Here is a 17,436-nt window from a genome sequence, read left to right on the forward strand (position 1 = left end):
GACATTAAAGGGTGATGAAATATTATATGGAAAAATTGTGGCATCTATTTTTCATGCAAAAGCCAAGCAATATGTGTCCTTTAGACTTGAGCATCGAGCTCAAAGGGTTGATCACCAAACCCAACATCGGTCACAGCTTAATCATAAACAACTTGGAGAATAATACGACACAACACAGCAATCAACCATCAACCAATTTACAAGAATTAAAACTCTCGTACACATAAACAGAATTGATTGCTCATGTTCAATATACATGCCCTAAATCTACATTCACAGCTAACTAAATTAGCAACTTTCTTTTTTCCCTCTGCAAGGTAAAAAAAATTCCCAAATGTACAAAAAAGCATACCCTAAACTTTCGCTTACTTGGTAATGCATGCAATCTTCCCCACAATTAAACTTATAATAAATAGATCAATAATTAAAAAAAAAAAAAAAAAAATTTGAAAAATCTAGATTAGCAACTACCTCTCTACTTGTAATTCCTAGTCTGCGACTTGTCGGGATGACGAGAAAGTTCCTTGTCAGCAAAATGAAGAAGTCGTCTGAGTCTTAAGACCATATCGCAATGGAAAGGCAAAGCGGATCGTCGTTCCAAATACGCCGGACTCACACTCATCCACGACAGAGCCTGAAGCTCCGCTGCGACACACCCCAGAATCATATCCAACTCCCTAGAGGGCTCCGGATTCGAACACCCTTTATTGGTCACACCTCTCACGCTTTTCTCTTGACCATAATGATCTACGAGGCCGATGGAAAGAGAGGCCGGCCATTCCTCTTTCAAGTTGGTCTTGCGTATCGAAGGCACGGCTTTAGAGACGACAAAGGCGGTGGAAAGGGGAATTGCGACGCCTTTGCTGTGGAGGAGATGGGCGAGCGGAGGCGATTCCGCGGTCAGGCATGTCGGAAGCTGAAGCGGCGTCGGTGGAAGGAATCGCATGCTCGGCGACGGCATGAACACATACCCACACGCCGCACTTCCCACGGACTTCACCGCCATGAATCCCTCCAGATACGCCGACGACATTCCTGTTTAAACACAACACACAAATCGATATCCTTCCCCTTCCGGAAAAAAAAAAAAAGAATGTAGAGAGAAAAGAGGTCCAAGTTTAGATCACCTGGGGATGGCGAATCGGCCTGACACACCACTCGTAAAGAATGATCGACTGAAACTGCCACAAAACTGATGCTTTGCACCCACTGAAGCAGGCCCTTTGAGGTGTCCATCATCGTGTGCCCGCTCATCATTTGCTTTCTTGCGGCAGATTGCCCCAAACTGCCTTTCATGAAGCCGGAGGGTTTTGAAGAGCTGTAGAGAGGGCTGGGTGAAGATGGTAGATTCCTATCTTGAATCAAACCCATTTCCTGCTGTTGCTGCAACGAAGGTCCGTTGCTGTTTGTGGGTATTCCGTCAGACACGGATCGACGTAATTGCACCGGCCACTTCTTCACCTCTGACCCACCCACCAAATTTATTGCTTTCTGCCATTCTGTTTGTAGAGAGAGAGAGAAAATAATGTCAATTTTAAAAGCATTCAGTCTGAGAACAATTGGTCTTCCATTATATAAGCATGGACAACGGCTATACAAAATGAGTTCGATGGAAGGGAAAACGGTGCGACAAAAACAGAAATTACCTTGGTATTCAAGTTCATAGAAGCTACCAATGCGGGCAATCACAAAATCCCTAGACCTGACGACACCGCTATCAGGAGAACAAGCCTGAAGTATCTGACAGCCTTGCTGCAGAACTTGAATGAAAAGGCACTCGAGGCCTTTCGTGTCCTGTCTGCTGCTGATTCCCCCGAAAGGAAATATTTGACTGTCGAGCAACTCCCCTCTCGAATCTGTCCAGATACAAACCAGCCAACGCCAATCCTCTGTCCACCCGTAGCAACAATGCAGGCTCGGAGGACTCTTATCTATTTCTGATCCAACAGCGTGAGAATTTGATGAGGAATCACCGCTTTGCAAATATCCCCCACTATTATCGTCCACCAACGATTTTGAAGGCTCGGAGGATGAATTCCCAAAAGCAGGAAGTGCTTGTCCGTGTCCCAAAGAGCCGGGTTCCGAGAGAATAAAAAGCGGCTCAAACATGCAGCGATTGTCGTCTTGAAGGAAGAAGTCACCACCCATTCTGTTCGGGTCACAGGCCAGACCGCCCTGTCTCGCTTGCCACGAATTATCCCACGTGCCTGACCTCATGCTAGAATCAATGTCTTTCCACATTCCAGGGGACGGTGCTGACATGGCCGAATGCGACCTGGTCGACAAAGACGACGAATGGACAGCTTCGCCAGAAGATCCACGTGTCATTCGGCGAGCCTTGTTGTAAACAGTGAAAGCAACCTCCTTGAGGATTACAAGCTCACTGAGTGACGGGCTTGTAACCCTGAAAATGGAATCGACTGTAATAATCTGAAGCACCACTTTGGGGACGCTGAAGCCTGAGAGTACCAAAGCATTTGATATCGACGATTCGTCCACGGCCGCCGAGCAGCTTAACGCCTTTGCAACCTGACCATGCAAAATAGATCTCCTCTCTCTGTCCGATTGGAAAATAACTGACCCAACTGCCACCGAAGATTCGACAATTGTTTGTAAAATTGCAGTTGGCTCCGGAAACGGGCACACTACATATATTACCTGGACAAGATGCATAAAAATTTAATTGTTTAGCAGCTAAGCAGGAAACATGTTTGGCAATATAAAAAATTGGCCACTTACCATACATGAGCCGTTACTTCCTTCTTTTGCATTTGTGGGCATACATGCATTAAGCTTCAAGGCTTTTAGCGCCTTCGACAGGGACTTGAGATAGCTCGTTAAGTCCCAACCATTCGAGAGAGAGAGAAAATAATCGCTTATTGAGCCAACAAGTGATGCATTGCCACTTTCTATCCTCATCGCTTGAGGGCAATCAAGCAAAACAAATCCAGAAGATGAACTTTTCCCGGAATCTACCTCCATTGGATTTCCAGAACTCAGAGGTAAATGAGTACCCAATTTGCATGTCTCGTAAACTAGAGATGCCAATCCAGGAAAGAGAGTTACACAAGATTGCATAAAGCTGTGGAAGGGAAATATTCAACATAATAATAACATGTCTAGAACTAGAGCTTGCCTATACAAGTTTGTCTTATCCTAGAACAACTTAAATCAGTTTCTTGACAATAATACTAATACTACGAAAGAAGTCTATTTATTACCTCCCTAAATTGCTCAAGACTCTTGGGTGACTAAAGAAGGAAATATGACAGTTTACTTACCAGTCCCAAGCTGTTGGAAAAAATCAGAAACAGCTGAAGTAAGGGGATCAATGTCCGGACAAACTACACTGTAAATAATCTGCAATGATGAAATTATAAATAAATAAATTAGAACTATACAACTAATTTCAAAAATATGTTTATATAAATACAGGGATAAACAAAGAGTCTGTAATGGAAACTAATAAACTTACTGGTTTGGGAAGAGCATATGGTTCAAAGGGAGCCTTTTCCCAGTACTGCAGCGAGTTTGGTCCTGCTTTGAGCCAATCATCTTGGTACCTAATCAAACAAATCAATACTTGAGAATTTGGTTTACTGACCGGTTAAAATCTCTATCTAGCCCTGATCTTAAAAGCTCAATATAGTTTTTGAATGGTTTACTGAGTAGAATATAGGAATCCACATGAAAAAGAGGGGGAATTTTAGTAGTTGGTGTACCCGACAAGTATGGATGGTGATGGAATAGTAAAAACTGTTGGTCTTAGTTCTGCTTCTGAACTATTCCTGTGGCCTACTTCGTCCATCTTTCCTCCATCTGTATTTAAAAGGAACCAAAGCCAATGCTCAAACCGGTGGATAAATTGAATTTGCAAAGTTGATACATGATTTTTCAAGCAGATAGCATTAGTACAACTCTACCTTTGACGGTAGATGGGCTCATTGGTTCACCGACAGCTACAGTACCAGAATTCGATTCACTCATAGTTGATTCAGCAGAATATCCATCGGCTGCTTCGCCTGATTGATTCCGTCCTTTGCACCATTCATGGACAGACAATGGTCCATCCAGAGTATCAAATGCAGATTTCAATGCTGTTTTTATGTCCGATTGCAACAAACTTATCACGCTCGAAGCATATACCTGAAAAAAGTAAGGTGATTACACAAATCAAGCGCATATCCATCAAATAAGAGCACAAGAGATGTCTAGATGGTCTAGTCTCCGTGTTTCGGGTATTTTTTTTCCTTATATTAACTTTCTTACAATAAATAACTCATTTTTCGAAACGTGCAACTGAAATCAGAAGGCAACAATTTAGAAGAAGTAGAAGAAAAAAGAGAGTAAAAAGAGCTCAAAATACAGCGCTTACATCAGCAGAAAGAGGGTCAATCAACTCCACTCCAGCAATGTCCAAAGAATGGCAAGAAGCCAAAGCTCCTCCACAACCCGCGTGAGCCATCGAAGGCCCGCACGAGAACGCCTTCCTCCACTGTTCTTGCAGCGCAAGCAAACTGAAAGGCCCGTGACCGCAGTCCGAATCGAGAGCAAGGTCAACGAGGGAAGTAGCTTGTTGGACAAGCAACGGTATCCCGTCAAGAAACTCTTGAAGCGGTTGCCTTTGCCCATATGAAAGCATACTCTCCTCGTTGAAAGCATTGTGAGGCAATGAAGGACTCGCGTCCATGTTTTGCGGATTTTGGGGTCTAGATATCTTCGGAACGCTGACTGTGCGCCAAACACCAACAGGAGCGTTCATATGGCTGTCTAGCATCCCTGTGTCGATATCACCAGCGATTCTAACTGGTATGGTCTCTTTCTTCTTCACCTCGTATTTGATATCTGTCATAACACTGGGATCACTTGGATGTCGACTTGTACCAGAGCTTGGGTTTAACCTAGGCAAACCTGCTGGCAACGGACCACTTGAAGATAACAGTGTGTGCCGTATCTTACACATGGAAGCTTGGAATGCAATGCACTCTAATTCAGTTGCGAGCACCGTTTTCATGGACAGAGAGAGATTATTAGCATCAAATGTACCATCACCAGCTTTCTTCTGGCAGGCTTTAATTATATTTGAGGAATTGGATTTTGTTGTTGACAATCCATCAGACGTTATGATGCTGCTGTTAGGAGATCTACTGTGGTCTTTTTTGGCACTCTCTACAACGGTGTAATAGTTCTTCGCCTGGAGAGTAGTAACAATTGAAGTTTGCTTTACAGTGCCAGTTTTCGAATTGATAACCACGCCGTTCTTTTCATCGGCTCCATCGAGACCAGGAGAATTGGGTGGTGGTGTGGCGCCGTACACGTAATTATTTGAGCTTGAACTTGAAGTTTCCGCTTTTCGGGATTTTGGTAAGTACGGGCTTTTGAAGATGGACGAAGACAATTCGCTTGTAACGGCTTCAACTGCTCCAAACTCGGGAGCAAATGTCATCATAGCCTCTGCCTTTATGATATGATCGAACTCACTAGCAGAAGATGCTCGAGGATAGCTCACCAAACTCGACGAAGTGTTGTTTATGGCTACTTGATTGTTGCCGAATATCTCATCATGAACCAATGGAGGAGGCTGGTTGAAGCTGTCAAATGACGTAAAACCCTCGGTTGATAATAACTGATCTTGCACATCCATTATCCCAACTGGACTTCCAAGCATATCCCCACAATCTGGCCCAGAAAACATGAGTGTCTGCGATTCTGCAGTTCCTGGGGGCTTTAAAATACAAAAAAGTAAACATAAACAAAATGGTTACCAATATGAATGACCCGGCTAGATAATGCAATTGATTATTGCAGCAGAAACTGCAAGCATACATTACTATAAGTAGAGAGAAATATCTATTTTTTGACGGGAAAAATATATATTTTTCTTTCAACTTATACTAATGTATGTTTTGCAATTTCTGCTTCAATAATTAATTGCATTATCTATAATTAGAAAGAAATATCTATAATTTCTCAGAAAGGACAAGAGTTCTTAAGTTAGAAAAAATGCCGCGAAGTGACAAAAATCTTCTGTTCATGGGAAACCCAGTTTGAATTTTAAGCTATGACCAAACATAAGGATATCTTAGGACCAGAATTCTTTTATGCCCTCAAAATTTAGACTTTATCGTATAAGTGTATCAGAAAAGGAAGTACCTCGCCGAAGGGTAAAACGTCACTTTCGAAAAAGTCTCCGAAATCCCCAAACTCATGAAGAAGAGTTCGAATGTCAGTACCCATGTCTCTTTCATCACTGTCCCAATCCCATATAGATCCAATTGGCTCACCCGCAACTACTGTCAGCCCTGAATTATTAACTTCTAAAGAGCCGTGATCAGATTTGTATACATTTGGCATATGGGCATTTGTAGCTGCACCGCCAAGTGATTCTGCCCCTGCTCGTGGTCGCTTGGAGTTCTGTTCAAAATTGAATATCCATTATCATGCTAAAGCTCGAATACATACATTAACCCTCACCTCGGTAAGCATTAGTCTGAGTTGGAAGGGAAAAATAAAGGTCATCACAATTTCTTAATAATCAAATAAATGCAGTACCGATCTGGGGAAATCGCTGTCCAGCTGATTATGAGATGACAAAGCAGAGTGTCTACTCAAAGAATCAGCATCGGCCTCGAGCTCATTCGGTCCCTTTCCCATCTTGTAATCACTGTCACTCTCACTGCTGCTTATGCTACTAATGCTGCTACTATTGCTGTCACTGCTACTGTTATAGCTGTCTAAGCGTTTCGTATTGCTTTCGCTCAGTCCTTCAATATAATCCACATTATCAGCACTGCACCAAACCCAACACAACAACAACAACAAAAAAAACAATAAACACTTAATATCAGCATAGATGCTATAAATTCGTGGAAGGAATATGAATGTTCAGTGAAAAATACATGATACAAGTACCCCCGTTGCGGAGTAGTAACAGACTATATATTGTTAGTGAATATCGGAGCAAATATAGCCATGAGAAAAAGAGAAGAGCAACAAGAGTTGATGCATTTAAAATAGAAAGGAATGAGTGAAATTGAAAAGACAAACCCAAAACAAAATAAGTGAACTCACCAATGCATAAAGAAAGCTGAAACAGACAATGAAGGTCCTATCCAGTTCTGCAGCCAAAACCTGCAACACAAATTGCCTTAGTTCAGAAACCACGTGGTAATTGTTTTAGGAAGAGATCTAATCGAGTGTACAGATCAGCATAATAGTTACAAATCATCACTGCATGGAAAGCTTATCATTCTACATTTCGGAAAATGAACTCGTTGAAACTAATCAAAAGCACTACAATGAAACGACCAGGTTCACATAATGATAAAAGTAAATGCAAAACAAGGACACTTTCATAAGCCAACAGTAACAGAAGTATTTAGCTGAGATCTCATATCATCTCATAAAAGGTGACAGTAAACTGGATTAGAATAACTCTAAATACCTTTTCAAAGAAAATTTAGGGAATGATGTCTGCAGGACTGGGACAAAAACAGCCTCCGGTGGATATAAAAATGTTTTTTCATAAACTGATATATTGTCTGAATTTCCCTTCTGATCAGCTCTTCCTAAAGCAGAAGATTCACCGACGTGATGCTTCGATACATTCCTATTTGAATTTGAGTTTATACGCCCATCACCGCCAACTTTGTGGCAGCCAAGGGTAATTTCGGCAAAGCAGTTCTGACCCGCCAGTTGGCAGCTCGCAGAACCTCGAGAGATGTGATTTGGTCGGCCAACAAAACCATTTGAAGTTCTTAACTTGCTGGAGCTGCTAGAAAAGATAGCATGTAAGAGGTTTTTTTTTTTTCCACGTAATTGTGAGAGATGCTAATCGAATGAAATAAAAATGCCAAATTATAAAATAAAATAAAAAAGAGTAAAATATACCTGAAATACAATTGCTTGACAAAATCCTCAGAAGAACATCCAGTAAGTCTGCCACGTATTCCATGAGGAGAAACAATCACTGCAAAAATATATGGATTAAAACAGACTCAGTACAGATGCATCCTTAAAAGAAGAAAGTTCAGAAACATAATAGCCAGAGTTATTCAATGTGAGAAAAATAAAAGTAAAATCAGAAAAGGTAAAGGCTAGAATTCATAAGCCAACCTGGCAGCCTGTGAGTGGTGCTACTTGAAGACTGCTTTGATACTCTCTCTATGTCACCACTCGAAAGTGCTCGTATATGTCTACAAAGTCAAATGGAAATTATTTTGTCATGAACATGAAACCTTTTCAAGCATGGCTGAATGAGAAAAAAAAAATCAATTACTTTGAGGATATTATAACATGCACGAAAATTCCCTCCTCTGTGGCAGCAAATATAAACTCAAGAGTAGGCTGGCCTCTTCTACAAAAGTAAAAATAAAAATATTAGTGACTAGTTCTTATGAGATGAGACCTTGATATGGGAAATGACGACTGGAGAGAACACCCATCCAGCGAAGTTGATTAAGCAATAACAAAGAATGATGCACGTTAGCATCACATTGATAAAAATCTACGAATCACTTATGATAACTTTTACATTCTATTAAAAAAAGGTTCTCTGGTTTCTCAGAAGTCTAAAACATTTTATACGTGCTGAATTATTGACAAAAAAAAAATATTGCAGAAACTATAAGATTCTTTTTGTTCCAAAAATAAAAAGTTAGAAGTCACGTATTTCAGTGAGTAATGAGAAAGCCAGATAGTCTTCTTTTGCCTTTTTTTTACAAAAACTTTCAGTTAGCCTCACAAGTCACGACTACTTGACCTGTGATTGCATTACCGACCTGAAAATTTCTTCACTTTGAGCCGGGTGGGGTTTAGAAAACACGTCTCCAAATCTCATATAGGATAGTCCAGAAATCGATCTGCCAATTTCAGAAAAAAAACTAAAAAAAGTCAAGTTACGACCACGGGCACAGGGTATTTTAATCGGTTTGTTGATAGAGTGAGTATCAACCTCTCAATGCAATTTCTTAAAGCCTGAGAGAGAGCCGCTGCAACTTCTTCAGAGTCTCCCGGAGCCAGCCAGAGTCCAGACTTAACAACTTCCTCGAGACAAGTTCAAACATTAAAACACACACACAAAATTCCATGATTTGCTAGTATAAGATAAATTATTAAGATGAATAATAATGGGTACCTCTTAGCCGTGACACAGCAGCTTGAACAGATTCACCAACAGATGAATGATGACCGGGGAGAAAAAGCCACAGCTTGATCTTCTCATCTGTGCACGTTTATATCAAGTGGTGGAAAGTAAGACGATCATGATTTCATGTACACATTACAGATTACCTTCTCTTATCTTATTATCGCATATATACAAACTGACCACTCAGGACAGATGCGTAAATGTCTCACCAGGATTATGTAGACCTTGAGATGGATCCCAGGGGCCAACAAAGGAATTAGTCCATGCACTTAGATATCCTTCCTTCTGCAGTTGCAGATGCGATGAAAGCACCACCATTGTCGCGCCATCTTTCTGCTCGGCTTTCGCACTTGTCGAGACCACAAACAAGTCTAATTTCAGTCCTTAATTATTATATGATTTGCTAGATATATACTATACATGTATTGACTTGTGATACTAAAGGTCCACTGCCTTGATAGATACATTAAATCAAACCTTGCTTAAAAATATATATTTTCCCGATTCTATTATGTTCATTAACTATTAACAATGCGCGTAAACAAGATGCATTGGAATCTGACCTTTTATCAGGCAAAGAGATCCAATCGGAATCATGAGGAAGAAATTGGAACCATGATATTTGATGAAGACCACCCTGTAAATAGAAAGAGTTCATTTCAAAATCCTTTAAAACAGACTATACATGGTAACAAACTAAAATTCAACCAAGCTATTTCAGCAAAAGAAGAACTTCAACAACAAAAATCACTATTCTTATGCTTAGAATAGATTTTCAGGTTACGCTATTAACTCAATTCAACTTAGCATATGAGGACTTTATGATAGGGAAATGATAAATAATAAAAGATGCTGATAGCCTGAAGCCAGGCCTCACTCATCCTAGCTATCTCTTAACTAAAAGGTTACAGAAATGACATAGTTTTCTCTGTAATCAAGTATGTAACCAAGAATCCAAAAACTTGACTAGAACAGAGTGATCTTACAATTTTGAACACGTTTGTCAACATCTCCACAAAAATCGCAGCAAAAATTAAAGCTCCCAATCCAAGCTTTTATAAACACTAGCATCAACTCCTCGGAAGCTTTGATCCACTGAAATCTCCAAACATCTCAAGCTCAGAGTGAGTTTCCCAGAGCTCTTTCACAACTGCACCAAAATAAGAGAAAAATAAATTGCTTCTAAACGAAATTGAAGGAATAATAACTTAGAATAATGATCTTTATCGAAACAGCTGACCAATATAAACCCTAGCAATACCATTAGCGAAAGAGTAGCGATCGAAGAGGGAATTCAGAGCTCAAAATACGTGGCGGAAAAACGAAAGAAGAGATTCTTTTACGAATTAGTGAACCGATCTTCCAGAGTAGTTTTTTATTATAGGTTTTTGTTTCATCTGAAAATTTAACCGATTTCACCAAATAAAAATTGAAGTAAAATATTGAAATTTGATATTGGTTCTGGGAGTGTAATTAAAGGAAGAGTATTTTTAAATTTCCGTGTCAAACTCGGACTTAAACTTGTGAAATTGAGAGGGTAAACTCATTCAAATGTCAAAATATAATCACAAACCACAGATTCCGTCTTCAAACGAGCTAAATGTCATCATGAGTCAAAATAAAAACCCTAGCTCTTCTCTTTAAATTTGGAACAGAGAAGGGCATAAACTCAAGGTTTACCTTGAGAAGAACGAATCCTCGCCTCTAACTCCGGCTGAAACCCTCTTCTTCCACGGCTTCGATCTCCTTCTCCTTCTCTCTTTTGTCTTTCTCTTCTTCTCGGTTTTACTCTGCGTTTTTTTTTTTTTTGTCCGTTCCGTCCGCGTCGTGGTCGAGTGAAGAAGACCGACGAGTCGTAAGGATTAATTTACTCTCTTGCAAATTCAAATCCCTTTATTTAGTTCACTCTTCAAGTTTTAACCACATTTGTTTATTTTGTTGCAAATTGCTTTTTTTCACTCAAATTTAACATTCTTTTTTGTTCTTTCTTCTTTTGTAACTTATATATGCTTACGTACAATTGTCTTTTCTCAAAAGTTAACTACGAACTTTCGATCTTATATATCTGCTTAGTTCAAATCTTTTGAATTTATTTAAAAATCTTATTTAATCTTAAATATTTATTTTTAGACTATTTTTTTTTCTTTCAAAGCCCGTCTATTTGCAATATTTAAAGACTCGTCTACTATATGGAAACATTAATAACCTTTGTTCAATGTTTTTTCATTATACGATATGAAACTCACAAAAATCTTGATCTTATGCACCGAAACTGTGAGATGTTTTAAAAAAAAGTCTATTAAGAAAATAGTCAATTTAAAGTTTGACATTATTAAATAGTTAGCGTTTGATGAATTTTAAGTAAATAACTATTTTTTTATATTTATAGACGTAAATTTTATATAAATAGTCACCTTCATATATTAGGTCACATCATTATTTACGGTTATTTACCTAACATTTACCAAACGTTTGCTATTTAACAATGTCAAACGTTTAAATTGACTATTTTTTTGTTAAAAAAAGGTTATCACTTTATTATAAAAATGTTTCCATCTAGTCAATTAAGCCTTTCATGCATGGACGAAGCTAAGAATCTAGATTAAGGGGGGTTAATTTGCAACAAAAAATTCAAGGGGCTGATTTGTAAATTTTGAGGGTAAAAAAATGTAAAAATAAAATAAAAATGGGCAAAAAGTGTAAAAAAAAAAATTGAGAGGGGGCTATAACCCACTCTGGAGTGCACCAAGCTTCGTGCCTGCTTTCATGTACGGAGAAACTTCATACGAGTACTTATTTTTTTAGTCTATATTGAATGCTTTAGTGTCCAACGAGTCTAAATATCTTGTGCGTTGCCGCAAAATTTTATTGTTCATCGAAAAATATATTAGTTAAGATAATAAAAGAATAAATTATATCAAATAGTGATTCTAGCCTAGCAATTTATATATATTAAGGATTCAACTGTTTGTGTCTTACATGATTATGATATTGTGCATGTTCCATATCTTGGGACAATAATATTAATTACAATATTGTTAGGCTAAAATTTTAACCTAAAAGATTTAAAGCGATCATATGCTAAATTATCCGATAATAAAATGATGAACCGTGTTATAAATTAGTAACAAACACATTTATAATAATAAATGTCATAAGTTTTATATTGCATATATGTATAGTGTAGAGTTTTTCAAATTTTTATTTCATAAACACTTGGATCAAATTAGCAACGGGTTTAACAACGGCAGATGATTGCTGTGATCTAGTTTCGCCATTGTGAATGTTATGTCATCTTTTCTGCATATTCGATCCAAACTTCAAATACCAAAATCTTTGTGACATCGAATGCATACCATGGAGATATCACATTTTAGCTAGACCTAAATACTAAGAGCTTACCCTAAAAAAAGGTGATGTTATGTTTCTTTGAAGTTAAAGGATTGCGTTCCAACAAAAGAGTATAATGGATTTATATATTTGTACAAATAATTTCAAAATGATTATTTTTACGAAAATATTTATATTAATAACTTAAAAAAAGATGTAAAACTATATATATATTTGATGCCCGACAATTTTTAATATTCAATTTTAGCCATCAACTCTAAACTAAACTACTGTAATTCGAAGTAGTCGGTGTAGAAGATGTATTACAATTTTAACCAGCAAATCTAATTTTACATAAACTTAGAAAGAAGTTAGAAGTATAATTATAATAAAAGAAATAGTTAGTAGAGTAGTCATTTTCAGAGCAGGCGAGGCAGAAAGAGTTGAAGCTTGAAGTATTAGGAGGAGTAAAGTGAAAGAGAAAAGCTGAGTTATAAAACAAAATCCCAAAGATCAAATCAAATCTAATCTGGCACAGCTTTGCTTCTTTCTCACTCACCGCTAACACCATTTTCTTCTTCTTCTTCTTCTTCGCCTAGGGTTTCGTTGATTTGCCCGGGAAAATCAAATCAACGGCATGAAAGACCCACCGTCGTCTTCGTCAACGACAACGGGGCAGAGCCTGATCAAGCTCATAAGCAATTTATGCTTCTCGGCCTTCGTCTTCTCAGTGCTCATCTTCACTGTCGTAGCCATAACCTACCAGCCTCCAGATCCATGGCTCGAGTCAGCTCCGGCGCTGACCAACCTCTTCACCCAGACCGAGAACGCCACCTTCAAGACCGACGAATCCGTCCTCAGAACCGGCGAGGATTTGGCCGGAGCTTTGATCTCCCCGGCGATCTCTCCGGTCTCCAACCCTATCACCGAGGTCGTGATCGAGGCGGCCGAAGCGATGCTGACCAACGCATCCCTGGCGGCTATGTCGCCGGAGCCGAGCTGCAAGTTCACCGACGTCGTCAATTGCTCCGATCCCCGGGCTCTGTTCGCGATCGAGAGGTTCAATCTGAGGGTGTTCAAGTCGATTTCGTTCTTCGAGTACCAAACTCCGGTGAAGGGATCCAAATCCGACGAGTGCGATGCCAGTTGGCGGTTCAGGAACAAAAAGGAAAGGTCCTGGAGGAAGTACCGCGATTTCAGGCGGTTCGAATTCGGCATCGGCGCGGATTGCAGTTACAAGATCGTCCACGCCGGAGGATGGCATTCCGGGATCAACGCCCGCCGGTTCCGGCCCAGAGCCGCCTCGCCGCCGACACTTTCCGACGACAGCGAGATCAACGACACGATCCCGAGCATGGGATCGGAGGCGAACTTCCGGAAAGGAAGGTACTTGTACTACTCTCGAGGCGGCGATTACTGCAAAGGAATGAACCAGTATCTGTGGAGCTTCTTGTGCGGCTTAGGCGAAGCCATGTACCTGAACCGAACCTTCGTGATGGACCTGAGCCTGTGCTTGTCCTCCGTTTACAACCCCAGCAACAAAGACGAAGAAGGGAAAGACTTCCGTTACTACTTCGACTTCGAGCATCTCAAGGAGGTCGCGTCCGTGGTCGAGGAAGGCGAGTTCATGCGAGACTGGCGCAAGTGGGACCGCGGCCACAAGCGGAACAAGGTCCCCGTGCGCAGAGTCGCGAGCCACAAGGCGACTCCCATGTCCCTGAAAAAGGACAAGAGCACCGTGATTTGGAGGCAGTTCGAGCCGGACAACTACTGGTACAGGGTGTGCGAGGGACAGGCCGCGAACCACGTGCACCGCCCGTGGCACGCTCTCTGGAAGTCCAAGAGGCTGATGAACATCGTGACGGAGATCAGCGCGGGGATGGACTGGGACTTCGATGCGGTCCACGTGGTCCGCGGCGACAAGGCCTCCGACAAGCAATTGTGGCCCCACCTGGACCGGGACACCTCGCCGGAGAGCATCTTGGAGAAGCTGAGAGGGGCGGTGCGGCCGTGGAGGAACCTCTACGTGGCCACCAACGAGCCGTTCTACAACTACTTTGACAAGCTGAGGTCGGAGTACAAAGTCCACCTGCTGGACGATTACAAGCACCTGTGGGGGAGCGGGAGCGAGTGGTCCAACCAGACCATGCTCTTGAACGCAGGGAACCCGGTCCCCTTCGACGGCTACATGAGGGTCGCCGTCGACACCGAGGTCCTCTACAGAGCAAAGACTCGAGTCGAGACCTTCTATAATCTCACCGCCGACTGCAAGGACGGAGTCAATACGTGCTAGGTTCCACATTCACATTCCATTTTCTTTTTGTTTTTTTTATATATTGTATGTTACTGCTTGATGTATTTGCTTGTGCTTATTCTGCACCTCTATTTTTATCATGAACACAACAAGTCTCTTTGTAATATAGATACCAATTACTTTGTTCTTTTCTTCCGTGGTAATTGCTGTTGGAATACTTCCCAAATTCTCTTTCACCAATTGAATACAATGTACATCGGTTCAAGTACATTACATGTCATTTCACCACAATTGCGCCGAAAAACAAAAACATAATGATGAAATGTTCAATCACCATTGCGCCGAACATTTACATTAGTGTCATTGTAACTACATCTTTACATAGAGTGATGCTATCTGACACTACTCACGACTTTTTAACTGTCCATATTTTAACTATCCATACACTGCCTGACACGTGTACAATTTTAAACAGTGTTTAGGCTTTTTATTAGACAATCGTGAGTCGTGTGAATCGGGACAAAAATCTTTACCGTTTTACATAAGTCTGCTTCGACTACCAGGGATATTCGCGAAACCCACGGACTAATTCAAAATAAACAGCTCTAATACGAGTTGAATTTGTGATGTAATGCTATGCTGAAAAGTATTGGTCGTGTGTGTGTGTGTGTTCGACACCCTATAAATGACGCGCAACGAATGACTCTACGAGCGGATTCACGAGATCGGGCGCTTCGTCCTTCACCACAAAAACAATAAACTCATTTATGTATGTATGTATGTATGTATGTAGGTATGTATGTCTTATGTTTGCACTACATCTATATATTGCAGTTAGCTTCACAGTACCTGAGGGCAGTGACCAACATTTGGAAGCACAACAAAATCTTCTACGGAATCGAAATCATTGTACGATCGTCCGAGTTCGATCGGCTCCCACGGATCTTTGTCACCCCACGCTATCAAAACCGGACACTACAGAAACCAAAACATAAGGCTGCTTTTTCTTTCTTGATTTCAAGTGGTAGGAATCGAGAGAGAGAGACATACATACTTTGACTTGAGGAAGAAGTTGCTCGGGAAGAGGACCGCCGGAGTAACAAATGAACTCGAGAAACACGTCAACGGCTCCGGGGTCGAGCCCCGGGAGGAGTATGCTCTGAACCAGCTCATCGCTCACTTGGGACGTGTCGTGATAGCACTGAAACCCACCAAACCAAAACCCATCGTCACAAACCAAACCATTTTCTTGAGGCCCAAGTAAACTATATTTGCTCTTATTACCTGGCACAGGATATTCTTCACTGCCTCTGGTGTGGCCACGGCCTTGAAAAAGTATCGCCCCACCGGGGTGTTTCTGCAACAAAACAAAATGGAAATTGAGAAAAGAAAAGAAAAAGAACAAGAGGGTTGTTTTCGATTCACCTGAGCAAGCTCTGGAAGGAGCTGATGAACGGCCTTGCGAGCCACGGCTGCTTCGTGACGTGAAGCATCCGGAGAGATATGTTGAGTAGCAAAATCCCTCTACACGTCTCCGGTTCCATGATCGCCGCCTGAAGACCAACAACTCCTACAAAACAATTAAAATATTGATATACACACACAAGAACAGGGGGGGTAATTAAGTAAATGTCACCTCCGATGGAATTGCAGATAAAGAAGGCTCGGTCGCTCACAACCTGGGCACAGAAGTCGTTGAGCTGGCTCGCCCACGTCTCGAACGTGTATGACAGCTCGCTCGGGCTCGGTTTGTCGGAGAATCCGTAGCCGACGAGATCGATGGAGTAAACCCGGTGCGATTTGGCTAGGACGCGGATGTTTTTCCTCCAATGGTCGCTGTAAAACCAGAGCTGGTCTTAGCACTGAATTGTAGAAGAACAAACAGAGAATAGTAGAAGAAAGAAGAAACCTGTTGGCTCCGAAGCCATGGATGAGCACCAATGCAGGTCCACCGGCTCCGCAGCTCTGGTAACGGATCGAATACCCTCTCCATTTCCACACTCTGCAATAAAATCAGCCATCACATATGTATCTTGTCTCAATCATATATACTATAATTAAATATTATACCGGGTATGAAGTTGTGGTTCGGATTTGGAAGCATCGATAGCAAGAGTGTTGCTGGTGGAGCAACAAACAGCAAATCGAAACCCATTATGAGTTGTCCTGGGCTTCTTCTTTAACGCTCGTCGTCGTCTCGGAGTCGGAATATTGGACAGAGTCGATGATGGTAACAGTTTGGGAAAGTGATCAGCTGTGAGACAAGTCGTGAGTCTCACTGCCATCATTTTGTTTATATGTTGACGATGCTGATTTTTTTTTTTTTTGATCGAAGCGACGATGCTGATGATATCAAGGAATAAGGAATTTGTGTTATTGCTATGTGAATCACATCTCTCCACGTGGCCTATTATATTTTTAAAAGGAATGTTCTATTAATTCCCAAAATAGCCTTAGTTTCTCACGTCCCAACCAAACTTGTAAACGACGAGCTACCATCTTCAACACTTCATGATACGATTCGTAATAGACTGAGATGTGCTAAAATAAAATAAGATAAGCTCAAGTTCAACCCAATTTTTCACGCCATATTATAGAGTACGTGAACAGCAAAACTCCAAATATGAAATTTTACAATTCATTCAACTCTATTTCGGACTAAAATTTTAATAGCATTTAACTATTTTAACTAATTACAAAACGA

The 17,436-nt window shown here is 40.8% G+C and overlaps 3 protein-coding genes across 7 annotated transcripts; 1 reads left to right on the forward strand and 2 right to left on the reverse strand.

Moving 5' to 3' along the window:
• Nucleotides 1-206: 206 nt before the first annotated feature.
• On the reverse strand, nucleotides 207-11,050 carry GCT (RNA polymerase II transcription mediator). Of its 4 annotated transcripts, none has more exons than XM_089622013.1 (23): nucleotides 10,829-11,050; nucleotides 10,135-10,298; nucleotides 9,712-9,785; nucleotides 9,358-9,497; nucleotides 9,137-9,223; nucleotides 8,954-9,041; nucleotides 8,781-8,861; nucleotides 8,279-8,353; nucleotides 8,116-8,195; nucleotides 7,891-7,969; nucleotides 7,445-7,774; nucleotides 7,072-7,131; nucleotides 6,553-6,790; nucleotides 6,154-6,414; nucleotides 4,376-5,725; nucleotides 3,924-4,146; nucleotides 3,723-3,819; nucleotides 3,476-3,563; nucleotides 3,282-3,360; nucleotides 2,740-3,035; nucleotides 1,647-2,658; nucleotides 1,128-1,499; nucleotides 207-1,035 (listed from the first exon to the last, which is right to left on the reverse strand). In XM_089622013.1, exons 2-23 carry the CDS (start codon nucleotides 10,156-10,158, stop codon nucleotides 476-478), a joined length of 5,694 nt encoding a protein of 1,897 aa, XP_089478139.1. In that variant the 5' UTR covers nucleotides 10,159-10,298; nucleotides 10,829-11,050; the 3' UTR covers nucleotides 207-475. The 4 variants fall into 4 exon arrangements, with proteins under 4 accessions (XP_089478139.1, XP_089478140.1, XP_089478138.1 ...); XM_089622014.1 differs by having other exon boundaries at nucleotides 7,445-7,765; nucleotides 8,279-8,356; XM_089622012.1 differs by having other exon boundaries at nucleotides 7,445-7,771; nucleotides 8,279-8,356.
• Nucleotides 11,051-12,870: 1,820 nt separating this feature from the next.
• On the forward strand, nucleotides 12,871-15,029 carry SUB1 (calcium ion binding protein). Its single transcript, XM_089623684.1, has one exon. The coding sequence runs from the start codon at nucleotides 13,116-13,118 to the stop codon at nucleotides 14,769-14,771; it is 1,656 nt and encodes a 551-aa protein (XP_089479810.1). The 5' UTR covers nucleotides 12,871-13,115; the 3' UTR covers nucleotides 14,772-15,029.
• A 158-nt stretch (nucleotides 15,030-15,187) lies between these two features.
• LOC149386884 (alpha/beta-Hydrolases superfamily protein) lies at nucleotides 15,188-17,057 on the reverse strand. 2 transcript variants are annotated; one of them, XR_016301083.1, is made up of 8 exons: nucleotides 16,803-17,057; nucleotides 16,642-16,734; nucleotides 16,369-16,568; nucleotides 16,158-16,302; nucleotides 16,017-16,089; nucleotides 15,783-15,933; nucleotides 15,582-15,707; nucleotides 15,188-15,471 (listed from the first exon to the last, which is right to left on the reverse strand). XR_016301083.1 is itself a non-coding variant. In XM_089624793.1 (8 exons), the coding sequence occupies exons 1-8, from the start codon at nucleotides 17,018-17,020 to the stop codon at nucleotides 15,412-15,414; spliced, it is 1,062 nt and encodes a 353-aa protein (XP_089480919.1). In that variant the 5' UTR covers nucleotides 17,021-17,057; the 3' UTR covers nucleotides 15,193-15,411. The 2 variants fall into 2 exon arrangements, 1 of the variants encoding a protein (XP_089480919.1); XM_089624793.1 differs by having other exon boundaries at nucleotides 15,193-15,471; nucleotides 15,787-15,933.
• Nucleotides 17,058-17,436: the final 379 nt, after the last annotated feature.

Source organism: Urtica dioica, chromosome 8 (assembly GCF_054948205.1).
Source record: "Urtica dioica subsp. dioica isolate 48M chromosome 8, U.dioica_male_clone48M_v1_H2, whole genome shotgun sequence".
NCBI lineage: Eukaryota > Viridiplantae > Streptophyta > Magnoliopsida > Rosales > Urticaceae > Urtica > Urtica dioica.

What these genes read in the sequence shown, in the direction of transcription:
- GCT (XM_089622011.1), bottom strand. Translation starts at nt 10,158, where the DNA reads ATGTTGACAAACGTGTTCAAAATT. An exon ending in CAAAGTGAAGAAATTTTCAG is followed by an intron (nt 8,357 to 8,780) that starts GTCGGTAATGCA and finishes TTACTTTTGTAG; the next exon opens with AAGAGGCCAGCCTACTCTTG. An exon ending in GGCCGATTCGCCATCCCCAG is followed by an intron (nt 1,036 to 1,127) that starts GTGATCTAAACT and finishes GTGTTTAAACAG; the next exon opens with GAATGTCGTCGGCGTATCTG.
- SUB1 (XM_089623684.1), top strand. Translation starts at nt 13,116, where the DNA reads ATGAAAGACCCACCGTCGTCTTCGTCAACGACAACGGGGCAGAGCCTG.
- LOC149386884 (XM_089624793.1), bottom strand. Translation starts at nt 17,020, where the DNA reads ATGATGGCAGTGAGACTCACGACTTGTCTCACAGCTGATCACTTTCCC. An exon ending in GAACCACAACTTCATACCCG is followed by an intron (nt 16,735 to 16,802) that starts GTATAATATTTA and finishes ATTTTATTGCAG; the next exon opens with AGTGTGGAAATGGAGAGGGT. An exon ending in TATCTGCAATTCCATCGGAG is followed by an intron (nt 16,303 to 16,368) that starts GTGACATTTACT and finishes ATTGTTTTGTAG; the next exon opens with GAGTTGTTGGTCTTCAGGCG.